This window comes from Mirounga leonina, unplaced genomic scaffold, assembly GCF_011800145.1.
Source record: "Mirounga leonina isolate KUSES-001 unplaced genomic scaffold, KU_Mleo_1.0 Mir_94, whole genome shotgun sequence".
Classification (NCBI taxonomy): domain Eukaryota; kingdom Metazoa; phylum Chordata; class Mammalia; order Carnivora; family Phocidae; genus Mirounga; species Mirounga leonina.
The window spans coordinates 55,230,411-55,255,983 of record NW_023270855.1 but is presented as its reverse complement, the minus strand read 5'-3'; the positions used below and the strand labels follow the sequence as shown (position 1 = coordinate 55,255,983).

At 63.3% G+C, this 25,573-nt stretch overlaps 1 protein-coding gene across 1 annotated transcript in view; it reads left to right on the top strand.

The window, feature by feature from the left end:
* The first annotated feature begins 419 nt into the window (after positions 1–419).
* The window catches only part of LOC118005625 (lysine-specific demethylase 4B-like), a 25,586-nt gene continuing 432 nt past the window's right edge, over positions 420–25,573 (top strand). The window contains exons 1-11 of the mRNA XM_034997587.1: positions 420–1,149; positions 5,569–5,670; positions 6,160–6,359; positions 13,696–14,147; positions 14,400–14,520; positions 16,527–16,705; positions 18,916–19,138; positions 20,789–20,865; positions 21,107–21,162; positions 21,393–21,501; positions 25,311–25,500. Coding sequence (XP_034853478.1) covers positions 803–1,149; positions 5,569–5,670; positions 6,160–6,359; positions 13,696–14,147; positions 14,400–14,520; positions 16,527–16,705; positions 18,916–19,138; positions 20,789–20,865; positions 21,107–21,162; positions 21,393–21,501; positions 25,311–25,500 — 2,056 coding nt within the window. The 5' untranslated portion in view covers positions 420–802. The remainder of the gene's footprint in view (positions 1,150–5,568; positions 5,671–6,159; positions 6,360–13,695; positions 14,148–14,399; positions 14,521–16,526; positions 16,706–18,915; positions 19,139–20,788; positions 20,866–21,106; positions 21,163–21,392; positions 21,502–25,310; positions 25,501–25,573) is intronic.

Genomic DNA, 25,573 nt, shown 5'->3' with positions numbered 1-25,573 from the left:
GCGGATTGTCAATAAACAGGCATCACATCCCAGAAATGGAGTGGCATTAGAGGCTGTCTGAAGAGCCTGCCCAGAGGACAAGGGACCCCAGCTGGCCGGCCCAGAACCTTCTGTGCCAGAGGAAGCACCCTCCACCCTCTCTGCCTGGGCCACCCCCTCCCTGTCCTAGCCCCCTTGTCATACACTCTTGCTTTCTGGAGCCTTCCTGTCTTCCATCTCTCCTTCCCTTGCTGCCGACCAGGGGAGCTGTGGTAGGCAGCCAGGGGGACTGGAGTACAAATCAGGCTTGTTCCCAAGGATGGCATTTTCTTAAAAGCCTTTAGTATGTAAAATACGGCTGATTGCCTTCTTTTTCTTTAAAGTCATGGGTTGGGGGGCCTTTCTCAGAAAAAGCGGGCTGGGGACTCAAGGCCAAGCTGGATGCCCCTGCCCCTCGGCCTGAGCTCAGTGACTGTCACGGAGTCCCATGTGACTCTCTCCTGGCCATGTGGTGCTCTGCCCTGACCAGCTGTGCCAGCTCCCCTGAGCCTCAGAGGGTTTGTTTTGGGGGAGGGATATCTCCCCCTGAGCATCCTTGGCTTGGGCCAGAGAGTGAGGGCGATGCTGGCTCTGTCCCCAGACCAGGTCTCTCCCCTTAGCACTGGGGACTCTGGGGCCGGATCACTCTCTGGGAGGGCACATTCTGGGCACTGTGGGAGGTTAAGGAGTCACCCCGGCCCCCACCCACTCAGTGCCAGGAGCACCCCCAGTTGTGACAACCACAGATGTCCCCAGACATTGTGTAAAATCCCTGAGCAAGGGCATGGCATTGGGGTGGGCTCCTCACCTGCCCACTGTTCCCTTCCATTCTTTGAGTCCCCCTGTGGCCCCTTCTCCTTCTCTGGGACCTACAGCTTCTCCTCGGTCCTTGCTCAGACCAGCTCAGCCAGGCCGCCGCCCCCCAAAGATTCAGCCTTCTGACAGCTTGCCCCCCCAAACATCGCCTCAGAGCAGAAGCCAGGTGTTGGCCTCTCCGGGAGAAATGATCTGCACCCTACTTGTGGCCCTCCTGCGGATCCACACCGAAATCTGGTCGTGTGAATTGACCCCGCCCCGTGACAAATGCCACGAAGCTGTGACCTTCCTGCCTCTTGATGCGCGGCTCCTTGGGTTAGCATCCCATGCTCTTCCTCCTCCTGTTCTGAACGAGTAGCCCTTTTCTGGTGCACATTGTCTTCCTCTCGGCTCCTTGTCACTTCTGACAAGGGCTTTGAGAAACGCCCTGCGTCGACCGCACGTTCCAGCAGGTGTGCGATCCGCCAGCCGCACGCCAGCCTCGCACGACATCCGTGCAGGCCGTGCTCAGCCGTCTGCTGACAGGAAGATGGAGAGGGGCGTGCTCCTTCGCGGGGACCCACGGGTCTCATCCCGCCGCAGCCTCTGCCTGCTCCTGCTGACCTTGACCCCTGTCTGTCCGCCTGGGCCACTCTCCACCCACCACCCTCGCGTCACAATGGAAGCAGGGAGCCCAGGTCCAGCCTCCCACCCCTCCGACGCCTGCTGACCCGCAGGCGGCCTGTGTCCCCTCTCCTCCCTGTGCCTGACACCCTGAGCCAGGCTGGAGGTTACCACATCTCTGAGCCTGCTCCCACCAGCCCCCCCAACTCCAACCCCAGCCCTGCCCTGCTCCTGAGCCTTTTCGCACAGACACACCTCCTGGCCTCTCAGGAGCGAGCCCTGTGACCCTGGGGCCTGTGAGCCCCATGGCCCCAAAGAGCTTGTTGCCCTGATGGCCCACGTTTCCTCGATTGTTCTCCCCCAGAGCACGCACCACAGTTTCTGAAGGTGAAATCCTTTCCTTGCTCTCACCTGCTTGTCTCTGGGGGCAGGCAGTGCTGGGGGGTGAATGAGGAGTGCATGTCTTGTGGCTGGTGGGGCGGGGGGGGTGGTGTGGAGAAGGGTCTTGGGCACAGGGCTCCTGGCCCCCTGCTCCTGGATGCAGTGGCCGTGCTGGCCTCGGGGCCTTGGCAGTCCCAGATGCTCCCTGCGGAAGCAGAGGCCCTGGGCAGCGGCCGGTCCTGTCAGAGCTGGCTCCTTGGGTGCTTTGGGCCCTCTGTCGACCAGGCCAGGAGCCACTCGGAGCCTGCCGCCTGGGCAGGGGTCCAAGAGGAGCCCCTCACACTGCCTCTCCTCCCATCTGAGGTCCAAGGACACCTGCTTCCACACTGAAAACATTAATGTCGGTATTTGGGCTCAGTCCCAGTCTTTGGTTCCCGTGAACTTACGGCAGTGACCCGCAGTCAAGCCTGGAAGGTAAAGTGCATGGTTTTTCTCCACCCGCTCCTGAAACACCACCATGACGACCACACAGGAGTGACCGAGAACAGCAGAGGGAAGGCGGCTGCTGAGCCGTGTCCGCAGACTTGGACAGGAAGGAAAGGGTGGGCAAGAGAGCCCCACCTTTGCAGCACAGAGGAAGCTCGGATCCGAGGCCGTGCAGACAGGGAGGAGGCTGGCTCGTGCTGGGAGCTCTGGAAAGGCCTGGGATTCAGAGACACGGGCGCCTCCTGGGCCGGGGACCACAGTGGGCTGGAGGCCAAGTGTGAGGTGGTGCAGGGCTCAGGGCCCCCACCACCCCATCTCCCGCAGAGGATGGGGTGTGAGTGTCTCCAACTAGAGAGAAGAACAGGGCCCACGTAGGAGATGGTGCGGTGAGCCACCAGACACCTGGCCACTCGGGGGTCACTGGGGGGTGCACCTGCCGGTGAGGAGAAGCCTGCGCAGCTCGGGGAGAGCTGGCTCCAGGTGGATAGACAGGTGGGCTGGGAGTCGGCTTGAGGTGTCTCCCAGGGCTGAGAAGTCAAGCGGAGGACAGGGAGAGCATGCCACAGAGGCTCCCTGAGCAGCTGGGGCCTCTGTGACATGTTTCGGAAAGAGAGGAAAGAACATTGCCTGGGACCCAAACACTGCATTTCCAGATTAAAAAGTCTGGCACAGAGGATGAAAATGATCCATACAATGCACACATCACTAGGCAGTTTCACAACTCTCGGGTTAAACAGAAGGTCCCAAAAGCTTCTGAAAGGAACAGCTAGGTCCACATAAAGAACAAGAGATCCTAAAGGCATCGGACTTATGCTACAAGCTAACGTGCAAAGGAACAGCCCTTCAAAAATCAGAAGAGGAATAATTTTCAACCCAAAAGGATGTGCCTAGCCAAATTCCAAACTAAATGTGCAAGGGGATAAAGATCATTCTAGACACGGAAAGCTTCAGATTTCCCTTCTTTCTGAGGAAGCTACTGGAGGATGTGCTCCAGCCAGACAAGGGTATCAACCAAGAAAGATGTCACATTGAGGGACCCGGATCCCACGCAGGAGCCTCCTAGGCAGTCTCAAGGGGGCAGGCCCCTGGGTGTCCTCGAGGAGTGTGGGATGCCCTGAGTCAGAGACCACCCACGAGCTTGGAGATCACCAGGAAAGCTAAGCATCTAAGACGGGCCAGTTCCCAACTCCAGGAGGAGTGAGTGATCAGCTGCGTCACTCATGGATGAATGACACCTACAGAATCAGGAGAAGGGAAATCTGAATGTCACCACGTTGACCGTGGTGGCAGATGCGGGGAGAGAAGCGGGGGGCTTGGAGGTGGCAGGAGGCCGGGCCACACCCTTTGTGCCTGTGTTTGTGGCGGGGCAGAGACACGTAGAAGCAAATACGAGCGGGGGAGGCAGCTCATCTGGCACGCTGGCCCGGGGGTTGCCGCTGTGGCCAGACTGCATGACCCCGAAGTGCATGGTGGACGCCTCTTCCTGCCACTCCTACAGACTGGCTACACGTTCTTCCAGTGTATGTTTTCACAAGACGGGTATTTTCTTTGCATGCTGACATTCAACTTGCGTTTCCCACTCTGCGGGGGCGGGGGGGGTGGCCTTCCACCTATGTCTGTCAGTCTGGCTCCGCCCCGTTCTGGGGGGGTCTCTGCATTAGCAAGACCTGGCAGGGCTTGGGGTCTGGCACTGCGGCTGCCCAGAGCTCTGAGCCCCGTGGTGCTTTGGGGGCCGGGGAAGGTGTAGGCTCTCTGGGACGGACAGGACTGCCCCTGGTCGGCCCTGCGAACAGCGGGCAGCATCCGAGGTGGCCTCCCAGTTCCCGGGGCAGGGAGGGCCGGGGCAGGGGGGCTGCAGGAAACCATGGCCAGGTGAGTTCACAGTAGGAAGACGCCCTTCTGGTGGCTGCTGCCTGGGGCTAGCGTGGGGGCTTGCCCGTGCGTGCCCTGTCCTGCAGCATTCCCAGACCTGGAGAGAATCCCTTCCTCGGGTGGCAGCTGGTGACGCAAGCCAGCTGCGCCCTACTGCTGTCCTGGGGCTTGCTGCCAGCTGGGGCCACATTCCCCAAAGTGGCTCCACGTGGAGGGCCCCCCGCCCGGCTCCATGGTGGTAGAATGCGTTCTCCCCCCCTCCCCCCCGCCCATCCCCTGGCTCCCGTGCCCCCTCCTGCCTGGCTCCTTGCCTGCGCGTTCTCCCGCGCCTCCCCCCGCACCCCCCGCAGTGCACGCCATGATGTGTGTGATGCCATGCCTCTGCCCATGACACTCCCTCCCCCGGAATGCTCCCTGCTTTCCGCCTTTGGTCATTGGAGTGGCTCATGTGCAAGCATCACCCGGGGCTTGTCAGCCTGGCCTTGCCCGGGCTCAGGAGAGATGAGCAGTGGCAAGCCAGGGGCCCTCAAGCGAGGCATCTGAGCAGTGAGAAGGATCAGCAGCAGTTAGCGTTAGGGGACAGTTAGGAGAGGCCCCCCAGGAGCCAGCAGGGGCAGGCATGGGGAAGGTGGTGAGGCAGCTCTCAGGTCCCTGCATCCTGGGACAGCAGGGCTGTCGTGGGCATCCCCTGGTGGGAGATGGGGGTCCTGGCATTGGGAGCCCTCAAGGCCTCCCCGGGCCCCCCACCCAGCCCCAGTCACAAGGCCCTGCTTTGCTTGGTGACCTCTTGGTCCTTGGAGGTGCGGCTGCCACGGGGACCCTCATAGGGTCTCCGTGTCCAAACTGACCTCACTGGGGCCACACAGAGAGCCCCTGGAGGGAGGGAAGCCATAGCCAGTGCCTCTCTTGGCATTGCTGACCCTCAGGGAGAAGAAAGGCTAGTGGATTCTGAGGCTTGAGCCTGAGGCCCCACAGGGGTGTCACCCCAACCCCTGGAGGGTGCCAGTGACTTGCCCCAAGCAGGCTTCTCCACATCCCAGCCTCTGTCCCCTCCTTGGAAAGTTCCCAGGGCTGAACAGGGAGGCCCGGGCCGCTGATCTACAGTTCCATCCAGCCTGGTTGTATTCCTTCCTTCCTTTTTAACCGATTCTCTCTGGTTTGCCCTGAGGAGCCATCGCTGAGCCTCAGGTGACTTCTCACTTGGGGCTGAAAGCCGAGGGCCACCCCCAGATGGTCACAGCCCTGAGCGAGGCTGGGCTCTACCCCGGCGACCGGCGAGTAAGGGACACGGAGCATGGGTTCGGGCAGGTGCCCAAGGCCAGGCCCTTAGACGAGGCGTCCGGGGAGTCAGCAGAAGTGCTAGAGCAAAACTCCCTGACGTTTACGTTCTAGACAAATTAGTCTGAAAGAAAACAGACACTGGAGAAAGACTGAGGAGGACAGAAAGGCCAGTCTAGAAAGGAAGAAAGAGCAGACCAGGAGGCCGGGGCCGCCGTAAGTCCACCTTGTCCCTGTGTGCAGGCATCTCCACCCGCCCCCCCGCCTCTGCCCCCCCACACAGCGGCTCCGAGCCAGCACCCCCCACCATCCCACCTCCCGGCCATCGGCACCCGCTCTGCCCCACGCGGCCCCCCTCCACCTCTCTGTCCCCGAGCCAGCACCCCCCCCATCATCCCACCTCCTGGTCATCAGCACCCGCTCTGCCCGACGTGGCCCCCATGCCTGTCCCCCCTCCACTTCCCTGCCCCCGAGCCAGTGTCCCCCACCATCCCACCTCCTGGTCATCAGCACCCGCTTTGCCCCAGTGGCCCCCAAGCCTGTCCCCCCTCCGCGTCCCCAACCCCCGAGCCAGCCACGCTAGCCCTGGGCCCTGTGACTTTGGGGCACCCTCTGGGGCTCTGTTCTGCCAGCTGGGTGGTGGGGCACACAGATGGGACTTCTCCCAGTCACTTGACCTCCTGTCTGATGACCGTCCCTCTCCAGGTCCCACCGGAAAAGGAGCCAGCCTAAGAAGCCCAAACCGGAAGACCCTAAGTCACCAGGGGAGGGGGCCACCGGGGCCACCCTCCTGGAGGAGCCTGGTGGCCTGAAGGAGGAGGCCTTGCAGGAAGTGGACGCCGAGGAGGAGGAGGAGGAGCCGCAGCCAGCGCCACCGCAGGGTCGGGAGGCTGAGGCCATGGAAGGTCAGTCAGGCCTGGGGGTCTCCTTCCTGACCCCCAGCTGCCGGGAGGAGCCAGCGGTCACCGTGGCCACAGGGTCCCCGCTCTTGGGAGTCCGATCCAGTTGCTTCCTCACCCGGCTGGCTGGCATTATGGGGGTGCGGTGGGGAGGGGTCTCAGAAACATGCCCTGACCCCGTACGGGGCCTTGGAGTGCTGGCATAGGGAACTGTGCGAGCTGGAAAGGTGCCCCGTGCCGACGGTTTGTGGTGCTGCCGCTTTGTCATTGTCCTCGTTGACACCTTCAGCTGCTCCCCTGTGTGCACACGGCAGGTGCTCCCCAGGGGTGAGGGGACGCCGGACTGGGCTGGATGGCAGATCATCCTGGCAGCTGCACCTTGCAGAGGTCACCAGAAGGTCCCGCCTGGGTCCTCCGTATCCGACTTGGTGGCTGGTTGTTGGGACAAGTGAGCCCAGCATGGCCCTGCTTGCCTTGTGCCTCTACACCGCTGGGATGCCCCCCGTGGCTGCCGACGAAGGTGATGTGACACCCAGGGGACTCTCTGCCCCGGGGCGCAGTCTGAGGCCCAGATGAGGTGCTGCTCAGCAGACAGGCCGCGGCACCCCCAGTGTGCCCACGGGCTGGTGGTAAGGCTCCCGTCAGGGAGCAGCTGTGGGGCTCCCTGCAAGCAGCGTTTTCAAGAAGATGCCACTTGTAATAAATGCTACCAAAAAGTAAAGCACCTTGGAGTAAACCCAACGGAAAACAAAAGATCTTTACTGAAGAAATTAGAGACGTTTTGAAAAGGAAGAATCGCCTTTATATAAACGCAGCGACGTGTGTTGGAGAGCTTCCTGATGGGAAGACACGGTTTCCTTCCAGTGCCGTGCCGGTTCACGCAGCCCCTTCCAGTACAGATGGAGGGCGAGGGGTCCAAAGGAGAGGGGTCAGCAGAGGCCGGCCTGCCCGACCAGACATGAGACTGGCCGTCGGCAAGCAGGAAGGACGGGAGCGAGGGCCCTTGGCCGTGCGAGTGGCAGAAATGGGGGCCGCCGCTCTTTGTCCTGGGGTGGGTGGTGACTCTCAGACGTAGCCTCGGATGTCACAGGGCACACACCATTTGATTCAAGTTCAGAACACACGCCCAGCTGGACGGTGCAGTTTAGCGGGTGCTCGGGTCCGCAGAGGCAGCCGTAACGAAGCCCCCAAACTGCGGGCTTCCGCGGCAGGACTTCGTGGCCTCACCGCTCTGGAGGCCAGAAGTCCGAGTTCCGGGGTTAGGACTTCACAAAGGGAATTTGCAGAGCACAGGGAGAAAGCATGGCTGAAATCAGTGGAGGAAACACAGCGCCCCCCCGCCCCCCCGGCCACCTCAGGTGGCTCCTGGTGCGGGTGGGCGTGCGGGGCACGTAGGTGTTCCCAAGCAGTGGGCCTCTAGGCCCTGTACACCCGTCGTGTGTGCCCTGGGACCTAAGGAGTGGGTGTGACCAAACACATAACCCGTCACATGCGTCCCGTGGCCAGAGCCTGGGCTGTGTTGGATAAATCATGATTTCTCTGAGCTGGGCTTTGGGGTCCAGAGCCTGGGGTCTCATCAGGTGTTTGCATCTGAACCTGGAGGCCATGCAGCCACAGGGAGAGTAAGGGAGGAGTGTGCCATGCGGCCCGTCTGGGGCTCTGGCCTGAGGAGTTGGGAGACTCCGCAGGCCGCCGCCGGCGGGGCTGGTGAGGGCTGGGGCGGCGAGTGACCCGTCCTCCGGGCCTGGGTCGAACGAGAGACATCGTCCCCAGTGCCAGGGCACGGGGTCAGGCTGGCTGAGGGACAAGCCGCCCGTGGGGGTTAGTGGTAGGGAACTTGGTTCCAGCTTGACGAGGCTCTTTGCCTGAGTAGGAATGGCTCACTGAGGCCCGGCTGGGAGCCCGCGGGGACTCCTTGGCTGAGCGGGTCGGGTGGCCAGGAGAGACGAGGGTTTCAGTGGGGCCCTCCTGGGGAGCGTCGGAAGGACCTCGCAGCCCAGTGGCATCTCTGCTCCCTCCTGAGCAGACTGGCCTGAGGCTGGCCGGGGGACAGCCTGGAGGACAGATACACTTGTGGTCATGCACCAGCGCCCGCCGACCCCGCTCACCCAGCTGCTTAGCGAAGGAATGATGGCTCTCTTGTTAATTTTAATGGATCTTTACCCAGATCTGCTGACTCTTTAAAGACAACCGCCTCCCACCCACGCCCACCGCCCACTGCGTGGGCTGTCACCGGCTCTCGGCCGTCTGTGCCCAGTCCCATCCTGGGGGCGCCGGGGGCCTGGTCTCCCCGAGTCTTGGGATTCCCAGCGAGAGCTGGCCTGCGGAGGCCCCTTTCCCGGTGAGCCTCCGGCTCTTCTCCCGTTTTCCTTGTCTGAGGTGGAAGCGGGGGGGCTCCGTGTCCCCCGAGAGTAACCCTCGCAAGCTGCAGACCGAACTCAGGCCGCCCAGAAGGGGCCGTGCACAGCAGACGCCTCCTTCCCAGCATCTGCAGCCCCGCCCTGTCCTCTTCCCCAGTCTCACCCTGGGACCCCATCAGCTTCTTGGGGCACATGGATCCCAGGAAGGGCGGGGCGGTGTCTGCTCAGGGCCAGCACACTCCCCCATTCCAGACACGCCGTCCCTGCTCCACGCCAGAGCTGGAGGAAGGGGGATCGGGGCTGCGTGGCCTCCTTAGAGAGGAAGCGGTCCCTCTGGGCTGCCGGATGTGGCGGCCACAGCCCCATGCCACGGGCAGAAGCGTCCCGTGAGCCTTCCTCAAGCCATTGAATAAACAAGTGCTCACAGTCAGGGGCGATGGCAAATTCACGTCCGGGGAACGAGTGGAAGATTTTAAAGTGCTTTCTAGGCTTCCTTTAACACCCACTTAATGTCCCTAAAAGCTCTAAGTGCTGAGGATCATGTTGTGCGCGAGCAGTAGGCATTTTGTTTTGGGTTTGCACAGCGACAACAGTGAACGCCGTCACTTCCGCACAGCATGTTGGGGAGGTGGTGGGCAGGCGTGGAGGCGCCTGGGGCTCTGCATGGGACGGGGCGGGGACTGACCGTCCCCAGGAGGAAGCCTCCTCAGGGCTGTGAGGGGCCAGGGCTGGTTGCTGGGGTCCCCCACCCCGCTCTCGCGGCCAGGCTGTCCGGGAAGAGCCCTTGCCCTGGGGCACCTGGACCAGCAGCCTCCTCCCACGCCCACCCCTGACCTCGGGGGTCCGGAGCCGAAGGGAGAAAGGCAGCCCGTGTCCGCCCTGGTTTGCTGGGTCAGCAGGGGCTCCCTCCTCCTGGAGGGTCACAGCCATCTCACGGGAGCTCATCCCCCTGCCCCCCCGTGGCTCGGTACGGCCGCGGTCCCTTCTCAAAGTGGGGGCAGCGCCGGGACCCAGGAGCGCTGATTCTACCACTGTGCCATCTGTCGTCCCTCCCAGGTCGAGTGTGCGGCAAGGGACCCCACCCTGAGGTCCAGACTGGCTCTAGATCCTGGGCCGTCACCTCTCAGGCCCTCAAGGAGCTTGGCCTAGCCCCGGGGCTCAGGGGCAGTGCACAGTGATGGAGCCGCGGGGGTCAGGAGTGGCCTGACCGTGTGTGATGGGTGTTCAGGCGGCTACACCCAGCAGGGGGTGGAGGCCGGGCCTTAGTGTATGAGGGGCTGTGCGTTATGCTTGGACGTGTGTCCGGTCACACGGGACACACGTCCCCAGCACAGGCCAGCCAGGCCTCAGCCACAGGCGTGCCCTGCCTCAGGCTCTGCAGGGGAAGAGTGTGGCATCGGTGGGAGTGGCCTGGACTCTGGGGACCAGGACCAGCTCTCCCAGGCGGGGGTGGAGGGAGCTCCCTAAAGCGGGCAGCAACTTGGGGCACCACCCTGCTGGTTCCCCAGGCCTCCTTCCATGAGCAGCTTCCCTGCAGACACTGAGCTCAGGGGCCTGGACCTGCCAGGCGCTCTGGTGCGCTCCTGTTGGTGAACTTCGGGGCCAGAGAGGCGTGCTCCCCAACCAGGCAGGCCTTTCACATCTAAGGCTGGGGTGGGGGTGGGGGCTTGGCTGTGACTTACCCGCCCCTCAGAAAAAGTGCTGGAGGAGCCTCAGCTTGAGTGTGGGGGGTGGTCCCTGCCATTCTCGGGGGGAGGGAGAGGCTCACCTGCTGGGGAGACCCCTGGCTGGGACCCTCCGCCCTGTCCGTGTGACTGTCGCCTGCGCCATTTCAAAGTTTCCTCAGGCCCAGGCAGGGGTGGGGCTTGACAGGGTCCCAAGGGTGAGACCCCTACGCTGGGCCTGTGGTGGTTCCCGCGGTGAGGACAGAGCCCCGAGCACCCAGGTGTCCTTCTCTGCTGCTGACTTGTCCCCTAAAACGGCCCGCTGGGTGTGTCCTCCCATGGTTTCCCAGAGTCTAGGACGTGGGAAGAGGCCGGGCATGTTGCTTTTTGACAGCAGAGCCTCTTGCTCCAGCGTAAACAGTAAGTAGGTCCCCCTGTCCTCAGGCAGGGGAGAGCTTAGCTTGATTTCCATTCGAGAGGTCGGCCCTGTCAGGGCGGAAGGAATATCGGGTTTCCTTAGAGAACAAAGCTGTTTATTGGAAAGTGCCTTTTACACAAATAGGACAGCTTCTTTGCCCTTTCTGTAAATTAGTAGAACCACCCATCCGCCTTGCCACTCGCCTGTGGGGCCTGATGTCCTGGGGCCCTGCGCCATCCCTGCCCCCATCTCACCCTCCAGCCCCGACTCTCCCCTCCACGTCCCCCCCTCCACGTCCCCCCTCAGCCACCATGTCTCCACCCCCCATGTGACGGCTCCCCCACGTCTCTCCCTGCTCTGTCTCTCCCCCAGCCCCCCCACGCCTCTCCCTCCGACGTCTCTTCCCGACCTCCACATTCCCCACCACACACACACACACACACACGTGCACACACGTGCACACACCTCTCCCACCTCCACAGGCTACCTTCCATCGCAGGGGGCCATCCAAGCCCCGCATTTATAGGGGAGAAATGGTTTCGTCTCAGCCAGATTACTGTTTCTAAGGTGCAGGCAGGAGGGGGGCCTAGGGAGCAGTCAGGGCCCCTCTAAGCAGAGTGGCTCGGGCCCCTGCGATGTTCAGGACCTGGGGCATGAGCCAGGCTGGGGCGGGCACCCCCTCCTACTTAGGACCGGTGGAGCCTCTTGAGAAACACGGGATGTGTGGTGGCCCAAGACAGGAGGACAGGACGGCCTGGGCTGGGCTGCAGCGCTGCAGATGGGGAGCAGTGGGGAGGGGCGGGGAGGGCCAGGGGCCTGGCCCGGAGCCTCGGCAGGCTGACCAGCTCATCCCGGGTTCACCAGGAAGCCCTCGGCCCTGGGCAGACCAGATGGTCACCGCCATCACTCCTCTGTGATTTCTTGCCCCTGGGAAGCTGGGACGTAGACGAGGGTCTGAGCTAGCATGCCCATTCTCCAGTGCGGCAGACCGGGCCCGAGGGTTCCAGGGCTCACTGTGCTTGTGGGCTGTGCGCCCCAGCAGGCCACCAGGCTGGTTGTCCCTGAGGGCGGGGGTCCCTGAGGTTGTGCATGCCTTGCCCTGAGCACAGCGGGCCTCATGAAGGCCACCACCTCTGGAGTTCCCTGGGGTTGCTGTGACCGTGACCACAGACTCCCACTTACGCTCTGACTCTGGGAGTCTGCAGCCTCACGTGGGTCTCCCAGCTGTGGGCAGGGCTGGCCCCGACCGGAAGCTCCAGGGGAGACTGTGTTCCCGCCTTTTCCAGTTTCTGGGGCAGCGCGTCCGTGGCTCGCGGCCCTTCCTCCATTGTCAAAGCCAGCAGTGCCACAGTGCACCTCCCTCTGACCGCAGCTGGGAAAGGCCCCTGGCTTCTAAGGACCCCTGTTAGCACACTGCGCCCATCGGGTCACCTATCGTGCCGAGATCCTTAACCCCGTCTGCAGTTCTCTGCTGCCGTGTCAGGCTCCGCGCTCACAGGTCTGGAGCTAGGACCTGGGCATCTCCGGGGACTGAGGTTCTGCCAAACATACCCCTGTTCACTTTTTTTTTTATTAAAGATTTTATTTATTTATTTGACACAGAGAGACACAGCGAGAGAGGGAACACAAGCGGGGGGAGTGGGAGAGGGAGAAGCAGGCCTCCCGCGGAGCAGGGAGCCCGATGCGGGGCTCGATCCCAGGACCCTGGGATCCTGACCTGAGCCGAAGGCAGACGCTTAACCGACTGAGCCACCCAGGCATGACAAGATGTTTATTTTAACCATAAACATTTAATTCCAGACCTTGTCTTTCTACTTTGTCACTCTTCATCTCCTTTGGATAAACAACCACCAGAATGCATTGCTTCAACAGTGATGCTGCACTGTGGTGGATGCCGTTTTGGAAATTTGTGGGGGGACTTGGGTTGTTCACCGGCTTAGGGAGCCCCATTACCATTTAGAAGGCAGAAGCCAGGCAGGGATGATGGACGTCATGAAAGCACTGGACAGCTCCACCCATTTAAGAGTTGTCCCGTGCAGTCTCCGACCCCCAGCATCTTCCAACAAAGGGTCATTCGGGTTCGAAAATGATCTTTCGGAACCCGACATTGACACCCACGCTCAAGTACTTTTTTTTTTTTAAAGATTTTTATTTGTCAGAGAGCGGGCACAAGCAGGGGGAGCAGCAGAGGGAGAGGGAGTAGCAGACTTCCCGCTGAGCAGGGAGCCCGATGCGGGGCTCGATCCCAGGACCCTGGGATCATGACCTGAGCCGAAGGCAGACGCTCAACGACTGAGCCACCCAGGCGCCCCCCCCATTCACTTTTATCTGATGTCCCGGCCCCCAGTTAAGTTGCCACTGCAGACATGCCTCGCCTCCCTCCCTCCCTGCCCTGTCACCTGTCAGGAGTCCCCCAGCATCGGCCCTCCGCAGTGGTCCTCCAGGCCTGTCTGACTCTTGTGTTCTGCTCAAGTGACCACTTCTCATGGTTTGCTGGTTGAGGTTTCACTTTTTAAAAACGGTACAGGCTGCACACTTGAACCGTGGTAACTTACAGAACCTGGATACCATCTTCCGTCCGCCCCACTCCCCAGGAAGGACACTTGGAGAGGCCCCCGCCCCCCAGTCGGGAGCCCAGGACCACAAAGCCGCTCCTCCCAGCTGCTTTCTCACTACTAATTCCAGAAGGCCCTTGGAGCACCTGGCAGAACCAGGAGGACGGGGACCAGGGGCAACCCCAAGGCTCGGGCATGACTGGTTTCGGGCCGCCAGCAGTTTGAACTTGCTGGAAGCCTGTGTTTTGCGGAGGGAAGGTCACTTCCTGCCTTGGCGCAGGGGCTCGCAGGAGCGCGCGTGGCCGCTGGCCTCAGCTCTGACCTGTTTTTCCTCTTCGCCCACAGAAGACGGGAGGGGCAAGCTGCGGCCGGCCAAGGCCAAGAGCGACAGGAAGAAGAAGGGCTATGGTCCTCCGCATCCCCACCACCCCCTCTTGCCCCAGCTGCCGCCGCCCCCACCCACCCAGTTCTCTGCCGAGGAGGCGCCCAGACTGCCACCCCCGCTGGAGCCCCCGGCACTGGCCCCGGGCCCCGCGCCAGCTGAAGAGAACCCCCCACCGCCACCTCTCAACGTCGTGCCCCCCGAGGCACCCGGCGAGGAGCCGGAGGTGAAGCCGCGCCCCATCATCCCCATGCTGTACGTGGTGCCACGGCCCGGCACGGGGTGTGACAAGGGCCGCGTGTCCTGCCAGCAGGCCTTTGAGCACTTTGCCCAGAGGGGCCCCACCTGGAAGGAACAGGCGGCCCCCATGGAGCTGACGGGTCCCGAGGAGGAGAGCGGAGCCAGCGAGGTACAGGTGAGGGAGCTGCCGGCGGAGGGCCCTAGGGCCTGGGGGTCCCGCTGCCCCGTGCTCCCACCCCAGCCCTGCTCGTCTGAAACAGCCCCCGCGGCTCATCACAGAAAAAACCCAGTAGCTCCCGGCCATCCCCTTCCAGGGGCCCTCGCACCCACGACCGGGGACACAGGCCGTCCGCTCTGCCCCGAGGGGCCAGGCTCTGCTGTGCCTCCGAACCATGCCCTCCGCACACACTCCCCGTCCCGCTTTCAGGCGCCACCCACGTTCTCCAAACTGAAGATGGAGATCAAGAAGAGCCGGCGTCACCCCCTGGGCAAGCCGCCCACCCGCTCCCCGCTGACCGTGGTCAAGCAGGAGGCCTCAAGTGACGAGGGTGAGGCCCCCAGACCCCCTCCCCCATGCGGAGCGTCAGCCCCAGCGGCCCCTGCTCAGCCGGCAGTGCTCCCCTCAGCCAGGCCCCAGCAGCCCCGTAGAGCCACCCCAAGGCGTGGCCCCCACCCTCATTCGCTCCACTTCCCACCTTGGGGTGCTTGCTTTGCCAAAGCTGGTCCCAGGGCCTAAAACATACACCATGGCCTGTGAGGGACAGGCTGCAGGTCACGGGGGCTCAAACCACAGCCCAAGGCCACGGGTGCCATTTACCTTTGTGTGCCTCAGTTTCCCTATCTGGAAAACGGGGGCTGCCAGTCCTGTGAGGCGTCCTCCCGGGAAGGTGCACGGAGCCAGTGCCTGGAAGGCGTGCCATGTGGTGCCGGGCCCGTGGCGGGTGCCGGGAGTGCCGAGGCTGGGTTATCGCCCGGGGGGCTGTTTGTCCCTGTGGTACCTACCACACAGCGGCTCTTGTGCTCTGCGAGAACCTCTTCTGTCCCTGCCGGAAGCCCCCGCCCCCAGGCCTGGGCTGGCTGCCCCCACGCCCCGCTCCCGTGGCCCCGGTGCGTTCGCATCCCTAGCTGCCCCCAGGCAGGCGAGGACTGTGCCTTCTCCTCTCGCGGGCTCGGGATCTGCTGGGATGCCTGGTGCAGAGTAGGCTTCCGGAGCATTTACAGAGCGGGCCAGCGAGCGAGTGAGCCGAAGGGCATGCCCATGCCCCGTGTGCCGACCGCACCCCCGCGTCGGGGCTTGAGAAGGGACTCAGAGCTAGAGGCTCGCAGGGCTGGGCAGGCCCGAGGACTACCCTGCGGACGTGTCCTGGCTCTGCGACCCCGGTGCCCGTATGCGGGAGCAGCGCTGCAGCTGCTACCCGGGCCTCGTGACCTGACCTGTGGCCGGGCCGCCCGCTTGGCAGGGCTCCTCCTGGTGGCCCTTGGTGGCCGCGGGGAGGGTGGAACAAACGCGATGTGGAGCTGGGGCCGGGATGCCGCTGAGAGCCGGCAGCGCGGGCTCTTGCAGAAATCCTGCTAAGCCAGCATCGGTCTTTCGCGTAAGATGCCTGTGGAGTTTGCAAAGCATCTGGATATCTCCTTTCATTCTGAATTAGATTTGAGGGCTAGGGCGAGGAGGGGTTCTGGGGGCGCCTGGGATCGCAAGGCCAGAGCCCCCAAGAGCAGGGGGAGCTCACTGGAGGGCCAGACACAGCCGGAGCCCTGCAGGCAGCTAAAGGCTGTTGCATCATTTCCAGAAGGGGCCTCCAAGGCCTCCCCCACCCCCACTCCGCGGGCCCCTTGGGTGAAGCCGCAGCTCTTTGCTGTGAGACCACCGGGAGCCCAGAGCCCAGCATGTGTCCTGGGATCTTTGGTGACAGACGGCAGGCCCGCAGCTCTTGTCACCTGCAGGGGGCCTGGGCCTGCGTGGGGCCTCCTCAGGCAGAGCAGTCTTGGCCCTTGAGTCAGGCCCAGCCCTGGGGGTCTGCGCTGACCTCCTCCTCCCTCTCGGGAGTCCCAGGTCCCAAGCCCAGGACTCCAGGCTCCTGTCTGCTTTCTCTTCCCACCATGCCTTGCTGGCCCAGCGGCTGTGAGGGTTGCGGCCTCAGGAATGAGAACCCCGCTTCTTGGGGTAGCCTCCTGCGGGGCACTGAAGCTCAGCCCCATGTCCTCAGGAAACACAGCAGCGGGACTTCGGGGGGCTGGGGTGTGGCTGGCCGGTACGTGAGGCCAGCAGAGGCCAGCCGCAGCAGGTGACAGGCGAGGTGGGGGCACGTCTGTTTGTGGCCTCTGTCTTGGTCGTGACACTAAGTCCCCGAGTGTGTTGGAGTGACACCGCCCCTCCACTCCCAGCTGTCTTCCTCCCTGGGCTCTGTTGAGCTCGGGGACCTGTCACCATGGATGCTCGCAGCAGTAACGGGCCCACCGGGGTGGGGTGGGTGGGAAGGAAGGTTCCTCTGGGCCTCCAGCCATGCCTAGGTTTCTCTCCGTCCCCTCCCGCCCTCCTGTTTTCCTCTAGAAGCCTTCCCTTTCTCCGGGGAGGAGGACATGAGTGACCCCGAGGCCTTGAGGTCTTTGCTCTCCCTGCAGTGGAAGAACAAGGCTGCCAGTTTCCAGGCCGAGAGGAAGTTCAACGCGGCGGCTGCCCTGACCGAGCCCTACTGCGCCATCTGCACCCTCTTCTACCCTTACAGCCAGGTGAGCGCCGGGCTGGCCACGGGGGGCGGGGGGGAGGCAGCATCGGTCTGCGCGGGGGCACCTGTCCGCCCCGCCTGACGGAGCCCCAGGGACGGGGGTGGAGACCAAGAAGCCGTTTGCTGGAGGAGCCACCGTGGGGTCAGTGCCGAGCTTGGCCTGACAGGAGCCCTGGGGGGGGCACCGGATAGCCGCAGGGCAACGGGTGCAGGGGAAGCCCTGGGCATTTGGGGTCACATGAAGCCGAAGGCTCCCTTGGAAGGGCTGTAGGGAGAAGCAGAGAGAGCCTGGTATCTGAGTTTTGCCAGAGAGGGACTTATCCTGGACCTGAGAGCCAAGGGGCGGACTGGGTCCAGGGCAAGCGCCCTGCCTCACCCAGCGGGACGGACCCCGTGAGGAGCCCCCAAGTGGCCTCTGCCGAGCCAGGCACTTGTTCCGAGCTGGGTCCCGCTCTGTCCCCTGTTTCCCAAGTTGGGGACCTGGCCTCTCCCCGGCCTCTGTCTCATGCTGTCAGCCACCAGGTCCTGCCCACTTAACCTTGTCGCCCCTCCCCCTCATGCTGTCACCCTGACCTGCCTTTTAGCTCTTTCTTCCTCACCTGCCCTGGCAGGAGCCCTTCCTGTCGGTGCCTGACTGAGGCCCGGGCACATGTTCAGGAGGCCACGCCGGTCATGTGCTCCCTGGCTGGAAACTCCACCAGGCTCACCACGGGCCTCGGACTCGCAGTTTGCCCCCGAAGCCTTCCTCTGCCATGATATCTGCCCCCCACCACGCACACAGTGACAGCGTGCTCCGTGCTGACCCCCAGGGTCCCAACTACCCACCTACCCGGCCCCCTGCCCTACCAGACAGATTTTTGTTCATTCTTTGAGTCTGCTGAGCTGCCTTCTCTTCCATGAAGCCTTCCTGGACCTGCTGTCCCCGGGCACCCCGCCCGCCCCCCGGGCTCTCCCCCCCACCTCTGCCCTTGTCCTGCTGTCTGTGTTTATCAGCCCCTGGACTGTGAGTCCCTGGAGGACAGGGCTCAATCTCCAGGCTCCTAGCCTAGTGCCCACTTAGCTGAGCCGCCCTGAGGATTGTGCTCTGAGCCGAGGGCAGCATGCTCGTGTTAAGGGCACTGCTGCTTCGCGCTGCCTGGAGTGCTGTCTCCATGCAGATGTTTGCAGACAAACAGGACAGAACACATGGCTTCTCCAGGCGTGGCCCTCTTTAGTGCTGCTGGGAGTCAGGGTGCTGGGACTGCCGGCCTGAGATGCGAATCTCCTTGAGTCCAGTGGCTAAGTTTCATTGTGCCCACAGCTCCGGTGGGCTCCTGCTGTCAGAGCCCTCGGAGTCAGGGACCAGGCCTCGCTTGTCCCATGAGGGTGGTCAACGTCGCGCCTGGACATTCTGCCTGTTTGGGAACCAGCCGGTCCCTTAACCCGAGGTGGCGGGCAGGGTGCCTCCGCCAGAGCTCTTCCCTCCCGGGTCAGGGGAGTGCAGAGTCCTCCTACCACTCCTCTGTGGGTGTCCCGAGACAGGCCTGGAGGGTGTGGGACCTGGGTGCCATGGGCAGGACGATTTCATCATGATCTGTTCACGTGATGGGATCTGGGGGACTCAGCAAGGACTGGGGTACGGCCTTTATGGGACATATGTCAGAGGTAGGGAAAACTCTGTGTAGGTTCACAGATAAAACAGTGTCAGGTCATGGTCAGGATCACAAGAACACACAGACCAGGGGTGAAGGGCTGGGGGCCCCTGGTCTTGTGGGCGGGCTGGGCTCCAGAGCACGCATGAGCAGACATCTGGATGTTCCTGGCAGTGGGAACGGCAGTGGGAATGGCACAGGCAAAGGCCCCGGGGCGGGATGGTGCCTGGCTCCTGGGGTGTTGGAGGCCGAGCGAGGAGGCTGGTGTGGTCGGAGCAGAGCGATCGAGGGGCATGAGGGTAGCAGGACAGTGCCTCTGCCAATGTGACCCTAAGTGGGAGGGTTTTCAGTGGGGACGGGACAGGGTCTGGCTGTGTTTGAGGAGGATCTCTTGAGGGCTCTTGGGTCGGGGTTGAGGGCTGGGAGGGTGGGATGGGGCAACTGCAGGGGAGAGTGAGGAGCAGGCCAAGGGGGTATTTGGGGCGGTAGAGGGCAGAGTCAAGGACAGCCATGGTGCCTGGCCTGCTTTGGCCATGTCAGGTGTCCCAGACTCCCCACTGAAGGCAGCCCCCTCCTCCTGCAGTCCCTACAGACCGAGAAGGAGGCTCCCCAGGCCTCCCTCGGGGAGGGTCCCTCGGCTGCTCCTCCTTCCAAAAGTGGCCAGAAGACACGGCCGCTGATCCCCGAGATGTGCTTCACCTCCAGTGGTGAGAACACGGAGCCCCTCCCCGCCAATTCCTACATTGGGGATGACGGGACCAGCCTGCTGATTGCCTGTGCCAAGTGCTGTCTGCAGGTGCATGCCAGTGAGTACTGGGTCCGCGCCGGCGGCCGGGGGGTGGGCAGCTGTGGGCTCCGTGGCCCCCCCGGGTGGCCCCCTGCTTCACCCTCCCTGGGTGGCCACCCTTGGGTCTGCGGAGCCAGCAGGCCCCTTCCCTCCGCGCTGCTGTTTGGGGGCTGTCACAGGACCTGGTGTCACGGGGTGGCCTTCCCCCTGGCCGATTCTGACAGTGCCACTGAGGCCTGTCCTCCCCTCTGGGCAGCAGCAGGAAGAAACGAGGTGCCCGTCACCTCCTTTGAATGCGCTGTGACACTTTTAAACTGCACGCTTTGGGGCAGGAGTCAGGGTAAAGCTGAGATTCTAGAGCGGTCCAGGGGATCCGATCTCTCTCTGCCACAGGCGACCACCCTCTCCCAAAGCCTGAGGGCCCGACTGAGCCTGAGACAAGAAAGTGGATGTCTGCCCCTCTCTCAGGCATGAGGGGCAGCAGATGCGAGCTTGAGCCTCCAGGACGGGAAGGAGGCTTTCTGGAGCTGTTCAGCCCCATGGGCTGCCTAGCAGAGGGAGGCAGCCGTAGGTCTCTATCCAGCCCCTGCAGAGGCCTGCCCAGAGCTCTTCTTGTCCCCTGGCTAGGAGCCCGTTTGCTCTGCCTTGCTGGGCCCAGGTGTGAGGCGTGCTCCTGGGCGGGCAGGCCCCTGGGGGACGGCGGTGCAGGCCCAGGCTGAGCCCACCCTCTGGAGGGGACTGAGTCGGGCTACACAGGCGGGAACGAGCCCAGGGGGCGGGGGGTGGGGGTGGGGCAGAGGCTCAGCATCGTCCTTGACACCGGGCACTAGAGAGAGGTGGAGCCCATTCTTCCTCCAGGAGTCAGGCCCCCACTAGGCCTGGAGCTTGGCTAAGTGCCCCCCAGGGCTCAGAGCAGGGGGCCGGGCTCCGGCTCTCGCACGCTTTGCTGTGCCTCAGGGCCTCTGTGGGGACACAGCAGAAGACCACCTCTCTGCCGCCCTGCTGTCTCCCTGTGTTCCCCCTGGGGCCCATTGGCGCTGGCCACTGCCCACTCCAGGCAGCAGAGCCCGTTGGCCAGGTGACAGTACCCCAGCCGGCCGAGGGTGCTGCTGGATGATAACTCCAGGGCACGGGCTCTTGACCCTCTGCTCCCCTCCTCCACGCCCTCTCCCCATTTCTAAACCAGGACCAAGGTCCTAAGCAAACCTTCATCACCCAGAGCCTCCAATTTCTGGTTTCCTAAGTAGTGATTCTGCCTGAACACAGGGCCCAGCCGGCTCAGCTCTGCCGTCTGAACTGCAGCACCCACGAGGCCCGCTTCGAGTCGTGCACAACTGCGGGATTGCTTTCCTGGCTTGCCAGCCTCCCTGGCCTGCAGAGCCTGGGCAGGGCCTCCTTGACTAGACGAGACTAGAATGGAGACAGCAAGGGCTGCCCGGGCTGAGCAGCCCCAGCAGGGGGCCCTGCTCTCCTTCCCCCTACTTGCGTTCCAAACGAGCCGTTTCCAGACCGTTCCCGCTGCGCGCAGTGGCCTGGATTCAGGGAGAGAGAATGGGGAGAGCAATTGCCCTAAATGCTGCCGCCGAATTCCAGGAGGCCCCATCGGCTCTGCATGCGGCCTGGCAACAGATGCCGCCTCGTCTCAGCTGCCCCCTCCCCTGTCTTGCAGGTTGCTACGGCATCCGCCCCGAGCTGGTCAATGAGGGCTGGACGTGTTCCCGGTGCACGGCCCACGCCTGGACTGCGGTAACTCACCCCTGCAGCTGGGTGGTGCTCTGAAAGCCTTTGAGGCCTGGGGAGGAGCTGGGCCTGGGACCCAGGTTCTTCAACCTCGGAAGCGAGGGGGTGGAGCCCGATGCACCCCCCCACCCACCCCCGGCCAGTCCCTTCCATGGCCGCTAGTTTGAAATGTAAGCGCTGCGGGCAGAGGCCGGAGCAGGTCCCAGGGCAGAAACCCCCTCACCTTGTGGTTGTCTGGTTCCCGCAGGAGTGCTGTCTCTGCAACCTCCGGGGAGGAGCCCTGCAGATGACGACCGACCGGAGGTGGGTGGCGGGGGCTCCTCCTGGGTGTGTGGCCTCAGGCCTTGAGGCATGTGGGGGGACCAGGAGGAGCCGCTGGCCCAGAACATCCCTTAAGGTCCTGTAAGCCCCAACCGGCTGGCGGCACTGGCGGGGGCGGGGGGGGGGAACAGCAGCTACGAGATGACCCCAGGGCCCAGGGTGGGGTGCACCTGTGAGTCCTGCCCCCAGCCTGCCCCCGCCGCCCCCACCAGGTGGATCCATGTGATCTGTGCCATCGCCGTCCCCGAAGTGCGCTTCCTGAACGTGATGGAGCGCCACCCCGTGGACATCAGCGCCATCCCCGAGCAGCGGTGGAAGCTGGTAGGTGCCCCGGCATCGTGCCCCCGGGGGGGTGCAGGGTGGCTGCCTGGTCGCCAGATGCCTCTGATTGGAGTTTGGCCAAACCGATCTCTTTTTGGAGGTGCGGCAGGTCCCTGGCTTCCGGGGTCTCTGTGCAGAGGCAGAGTGCAGCGTGCAGCTCGTGCGTTCCCGCGTGGGGGAGGCTGCCCTCGCTCTGCCCCGGGCTTGTCTGATTACCGTGAGCCCCGCACTCTGACAAGCCTCCCGGCGCCACGGCAGCCCCTCATGCGGCCGGCAGAGCGTGCGCTTGCTCGTGGTGCGTGACTGAGCGTTACACGCCCTGAACCGCGCCCCCCCGCCCCCGCAGCCACCCTCCTGCTCTCTGCGTCCTGGAGTTTGACTCTGAGTGGGGTCACGCGGGACGTGTCCTTCTGGGCCCGTCCCTCTCGCTGTGCGTAACATCGTCCGGGCCCGGCTGTGTGGTTGCCAATGGCAGGATTTGCTTCTTTCTGTGGCCGAGTAGTAGTCCACCGTGTGGACACGCCACATCTCTCTCCGTTCCTCCGCTGGTGGACACGTGGCTGTTCCTATGTCTTGGCCGCTGTAGACAATACTGCTGTGAACACGGGATGGCACATACCTCCCTGAGGTGCTGTTTTCATTTCCTTGGGTCAGCACCCTATGGTGGAATTCCTGGATCGCATGGTGGTTCTAGATTTTTTAACTTTTTTTTTTTAAGTAATCTCTATACCCCACTCAGGGCTCGAATGCACAACCCTGAGACCAAGAGTTGCATGTTCTACCAACTGAGCCAGCCAGGCGCCCCTGGTGGTGGTTTCTCTGACTTTCTGAGGCACCTCCGTCCTGTTCGCAGAGTGGCTGCTCCAGCTTGCATTCCCACCAACAGTGCATAAGGGTTCCCCTTTCTCCGCATCCTCGCCAACATTTGCTGGTTTTGGTGTGGTTGATTTTAGCCATTCTGACAGGCGTGAGGCAGTATCTCGTTGTGGTTCTGGCTTGTATTTCCCTGACGATGAGGGACGGTGAGCATCTTTCCGTGTGCCTCTTGGCCACCTATCTATATGTCTTCTTAGAAAAATATCTGCTTAGGTCCTTTGCTAATTTTTAAATTGCTGCTGCTGAGTTGTAGGAATTCCGTAGCTGCCCCTCTGGATGCACACGGCACTTCCCTCTGCAAGGCCTCGGGTGGAGTGTGGCCTCGAGGGGCTCCTGCCTCCTCCTCTCACCAATGATGGTCACCCTGGGGGAGCCTTGGGGACAGCAGGCCGAGTGGGCAGAGTGTGACGGTGAGCAAGCCGCTGGCCGGCCACGTGACTTTGGACAGCTCCCTTGGCCTCCGTGTACCTCGGCCTTCCCGTCTGTATGGTGGGCCGCTCGTGGCCTCCTGCGTGGCCAATGGTAACTGGGCCCGGCCGTCTGGCGCTGGCTGGGCCATCTGAGCACCAGCTCCTGCTCTCAGGCCCCTCTTGCCGTGACCTCATCATTGCTTTGCCGTGGAAACGCATGGGGGACTCTGCCAGGCTCTCTCGTGGCACCTGACAGCATCTGGCTGCTTTTCCCAGCTTGTTGGTTTCCCGGCTGCCAGGGCATTCCAGGGGTGCTGTTCCTCCAGGCTGTGGGCGGGCCGGAGGCAGAGAGGGCTTCGGCCAGTGGGCCTTTCGGGGAGTCCTGTGGGGACGCGGTACTCAGAGCCCACAGGTGTGGGGCCCCCTGGCAGGGCTGAGTGGCCAGCTGGAGGAGCCCCTGTGGGAGGGGCGGGGGGCCTCGGCCAGGGGGTGTGGGGCGGCCGGCACCAGCCCTGCCCGGTGCGGACAGGTGATTAGGAAGAGGCCGGTGGCCTGCAGGTGACTCCTCCAGGAACGCGGGTGTAAAAGGCTTCATTATTCAGGTGGAGTGATGGCGCAGTGCACGGTGCCTGTGATAGATCCTCCCTCCCAGGCGCTTTATGGATCATCTGACATTTCCAGCTTGCAGCCTCTTCATTACCAGCACTTGTAACGATGAATTAAAAATCCTTCTACACGAGGCTCACTTGTACTGCCTAATGGAGCCTCACAAGGAAGCCAGCAGTTAACTCCTGCTTGCCCAGCCGCCCGCCCACCTTCCAGAGCCACATGCTGGCCACAGGCTCAGGGATGGTCACTCCTGGTCATCCGTCCGTCTGTCCCCATGACTACCTGACCTCTGGCCCTGGGCGCTGCAGGTGTCCTGGCTAGCGGGGGTGGCCCTGTCCATGCCGTGGCCGAGCCCAGATTGCGCCCATGCTCCCCCCGTCACCAGGCTGGGATGATCCCCGGAAGAACTTCAAGGTCTGGTGGGGACTCCTGAGTGGGAAAGATCAGTTTGTGGGGGGCACGGCTGGCTGGGGGCAGGCGCTTGGAAATCAGTTCTGCCCTCTTGTTGGCCCTGCTTCGAGGTGGAGGGGCTCACCTCACTCAGTACGAGGGGGGAGGGCAGGCATTTCCCAAAGCAGGTTGATGGGTGGGCGTGAGGGGCAGGCTGAGGACATGGGACCTGGTGTGTGTATGTGTGGTGGGGGGTGGGTGTCTGCAGGTGGGAGCAGCCTCCCCGGCCAGCGTCACCCCCACCCGTGGCCCCTGGCTCCCCCAGACCGCTGCTCTCCACTAATGTCTGCCGCCCCCCTGCACACCCTTCTGCAGCCTCCAAGGGAGACCCAGATGCCCAGCACCAGGGGCTCCTGACAGATGGCACGGCGGGGGCCTGGCCCGCATTCTGACTGATGGGGAAGCTCAGAATGAGGGGTCGCCACCCACGGGCTGAAATGTTTTGTGCTGTCAGGCGTAGCCGTCGGGGTCCCCTGGGTCTCCACCGTAGGGTCGGCCCGGCTCTAGCCCGGCTGTGGCTGGTGCAGCGGGACTGCTCGGCGCCCCACTGGCTTGGTGGCGGGACCTCCGCTCCCTGCGCTGGGGCTGCTCCCTGCCTCCCTGCGCCTTCCCGTCGGCGCGCACTGGAGGGTTAATGCCGCTCCCGCCTGCGGTGTCCGCGCCTGTCCCCGCAGGCTGGCGGGGATTGGGTATTGACAGTTTAATAATGAGATCTCATTGCCATCGATCGGCGTTGGGTGCCGTTCCTGCGGCGCCCTTGGCTGCGCTGCGTATCTGGCTTTTGAACGTGGTTTACAGAGCGATAAAGGCCCGCTTAGTAAATGCTCAGAGTGACAGCACGTGGCGGGGTAGGGCTGTCCCACAGCCTGGACCGGGGGGAGGGGGGGGGGGCCGGTGGGGAGCAGCTTCGTGGAGGAGGCAACCCCCCACGGTGCCTTATATTCAAAATGAAGGTAGAATTCCCAATTTTAGTAGCTTTTAGTACATTCCCAGAGTTGGGCAACCATCACCATGATCTAGTTCCAGAACATTCCATCTCCCCAAAAAGGAGCCCCATCCCTTCCCCTCTCCCCAGCCCCCATTTCTGCGAGCCCCCTTCCCGTCCACGGATGAGCCTGTTCTGTGCGTGTCACACACGTGGACTCACACCCCGTGTGGCCTTCTGCGTCTGGTTCCCTCCCTGAGCGTCGTGGGCTCGGGGTCTGTCCCCGGGTCAGCGCATGTGGGCTCGCAGCTCGGGGACGTTCCCGTGGCTGGCTCTTCAGTGACTGTCCCAGGCAGCCCTGCCGAGAGGGTGTGTGGAGAAGAATCCGGAAGTGCTCCTGGGGGAGGCCGCTGGCTGGGTTTGGGGGACCCCCGGTGCCTCCCCCCACGCCAGCCGCGGGGGCCACTGCCTTGCAGCCCCAGGTCTCGACGGCCTTTCCGGGGAGACCTCCCAGCCCGGCTTCGTCTGTGTCCCCCCAGAAGTGCGTGTACTGCCGGAAGCGGATGAAGAAGGTGTCGGGAGCCTGCATCCAGTGCTCCTGTGAGCACTGCTCCACGTCGTTCCACGTGACCTGCGCCCACGCCGCCGGGGTCCTCATGGAGCCGGACGACTGGCCTTACGTTGTGTCTATCACCTGCTTCAAGCACAAGTCAGGGGGCCACAGCGTGAGTGCCCCGCCCGCCCGGCCCGCCCCGCCCACCGCCGCCCGGCCCGCCCCGCCCACCGCCGCCCGCCCCGCCCC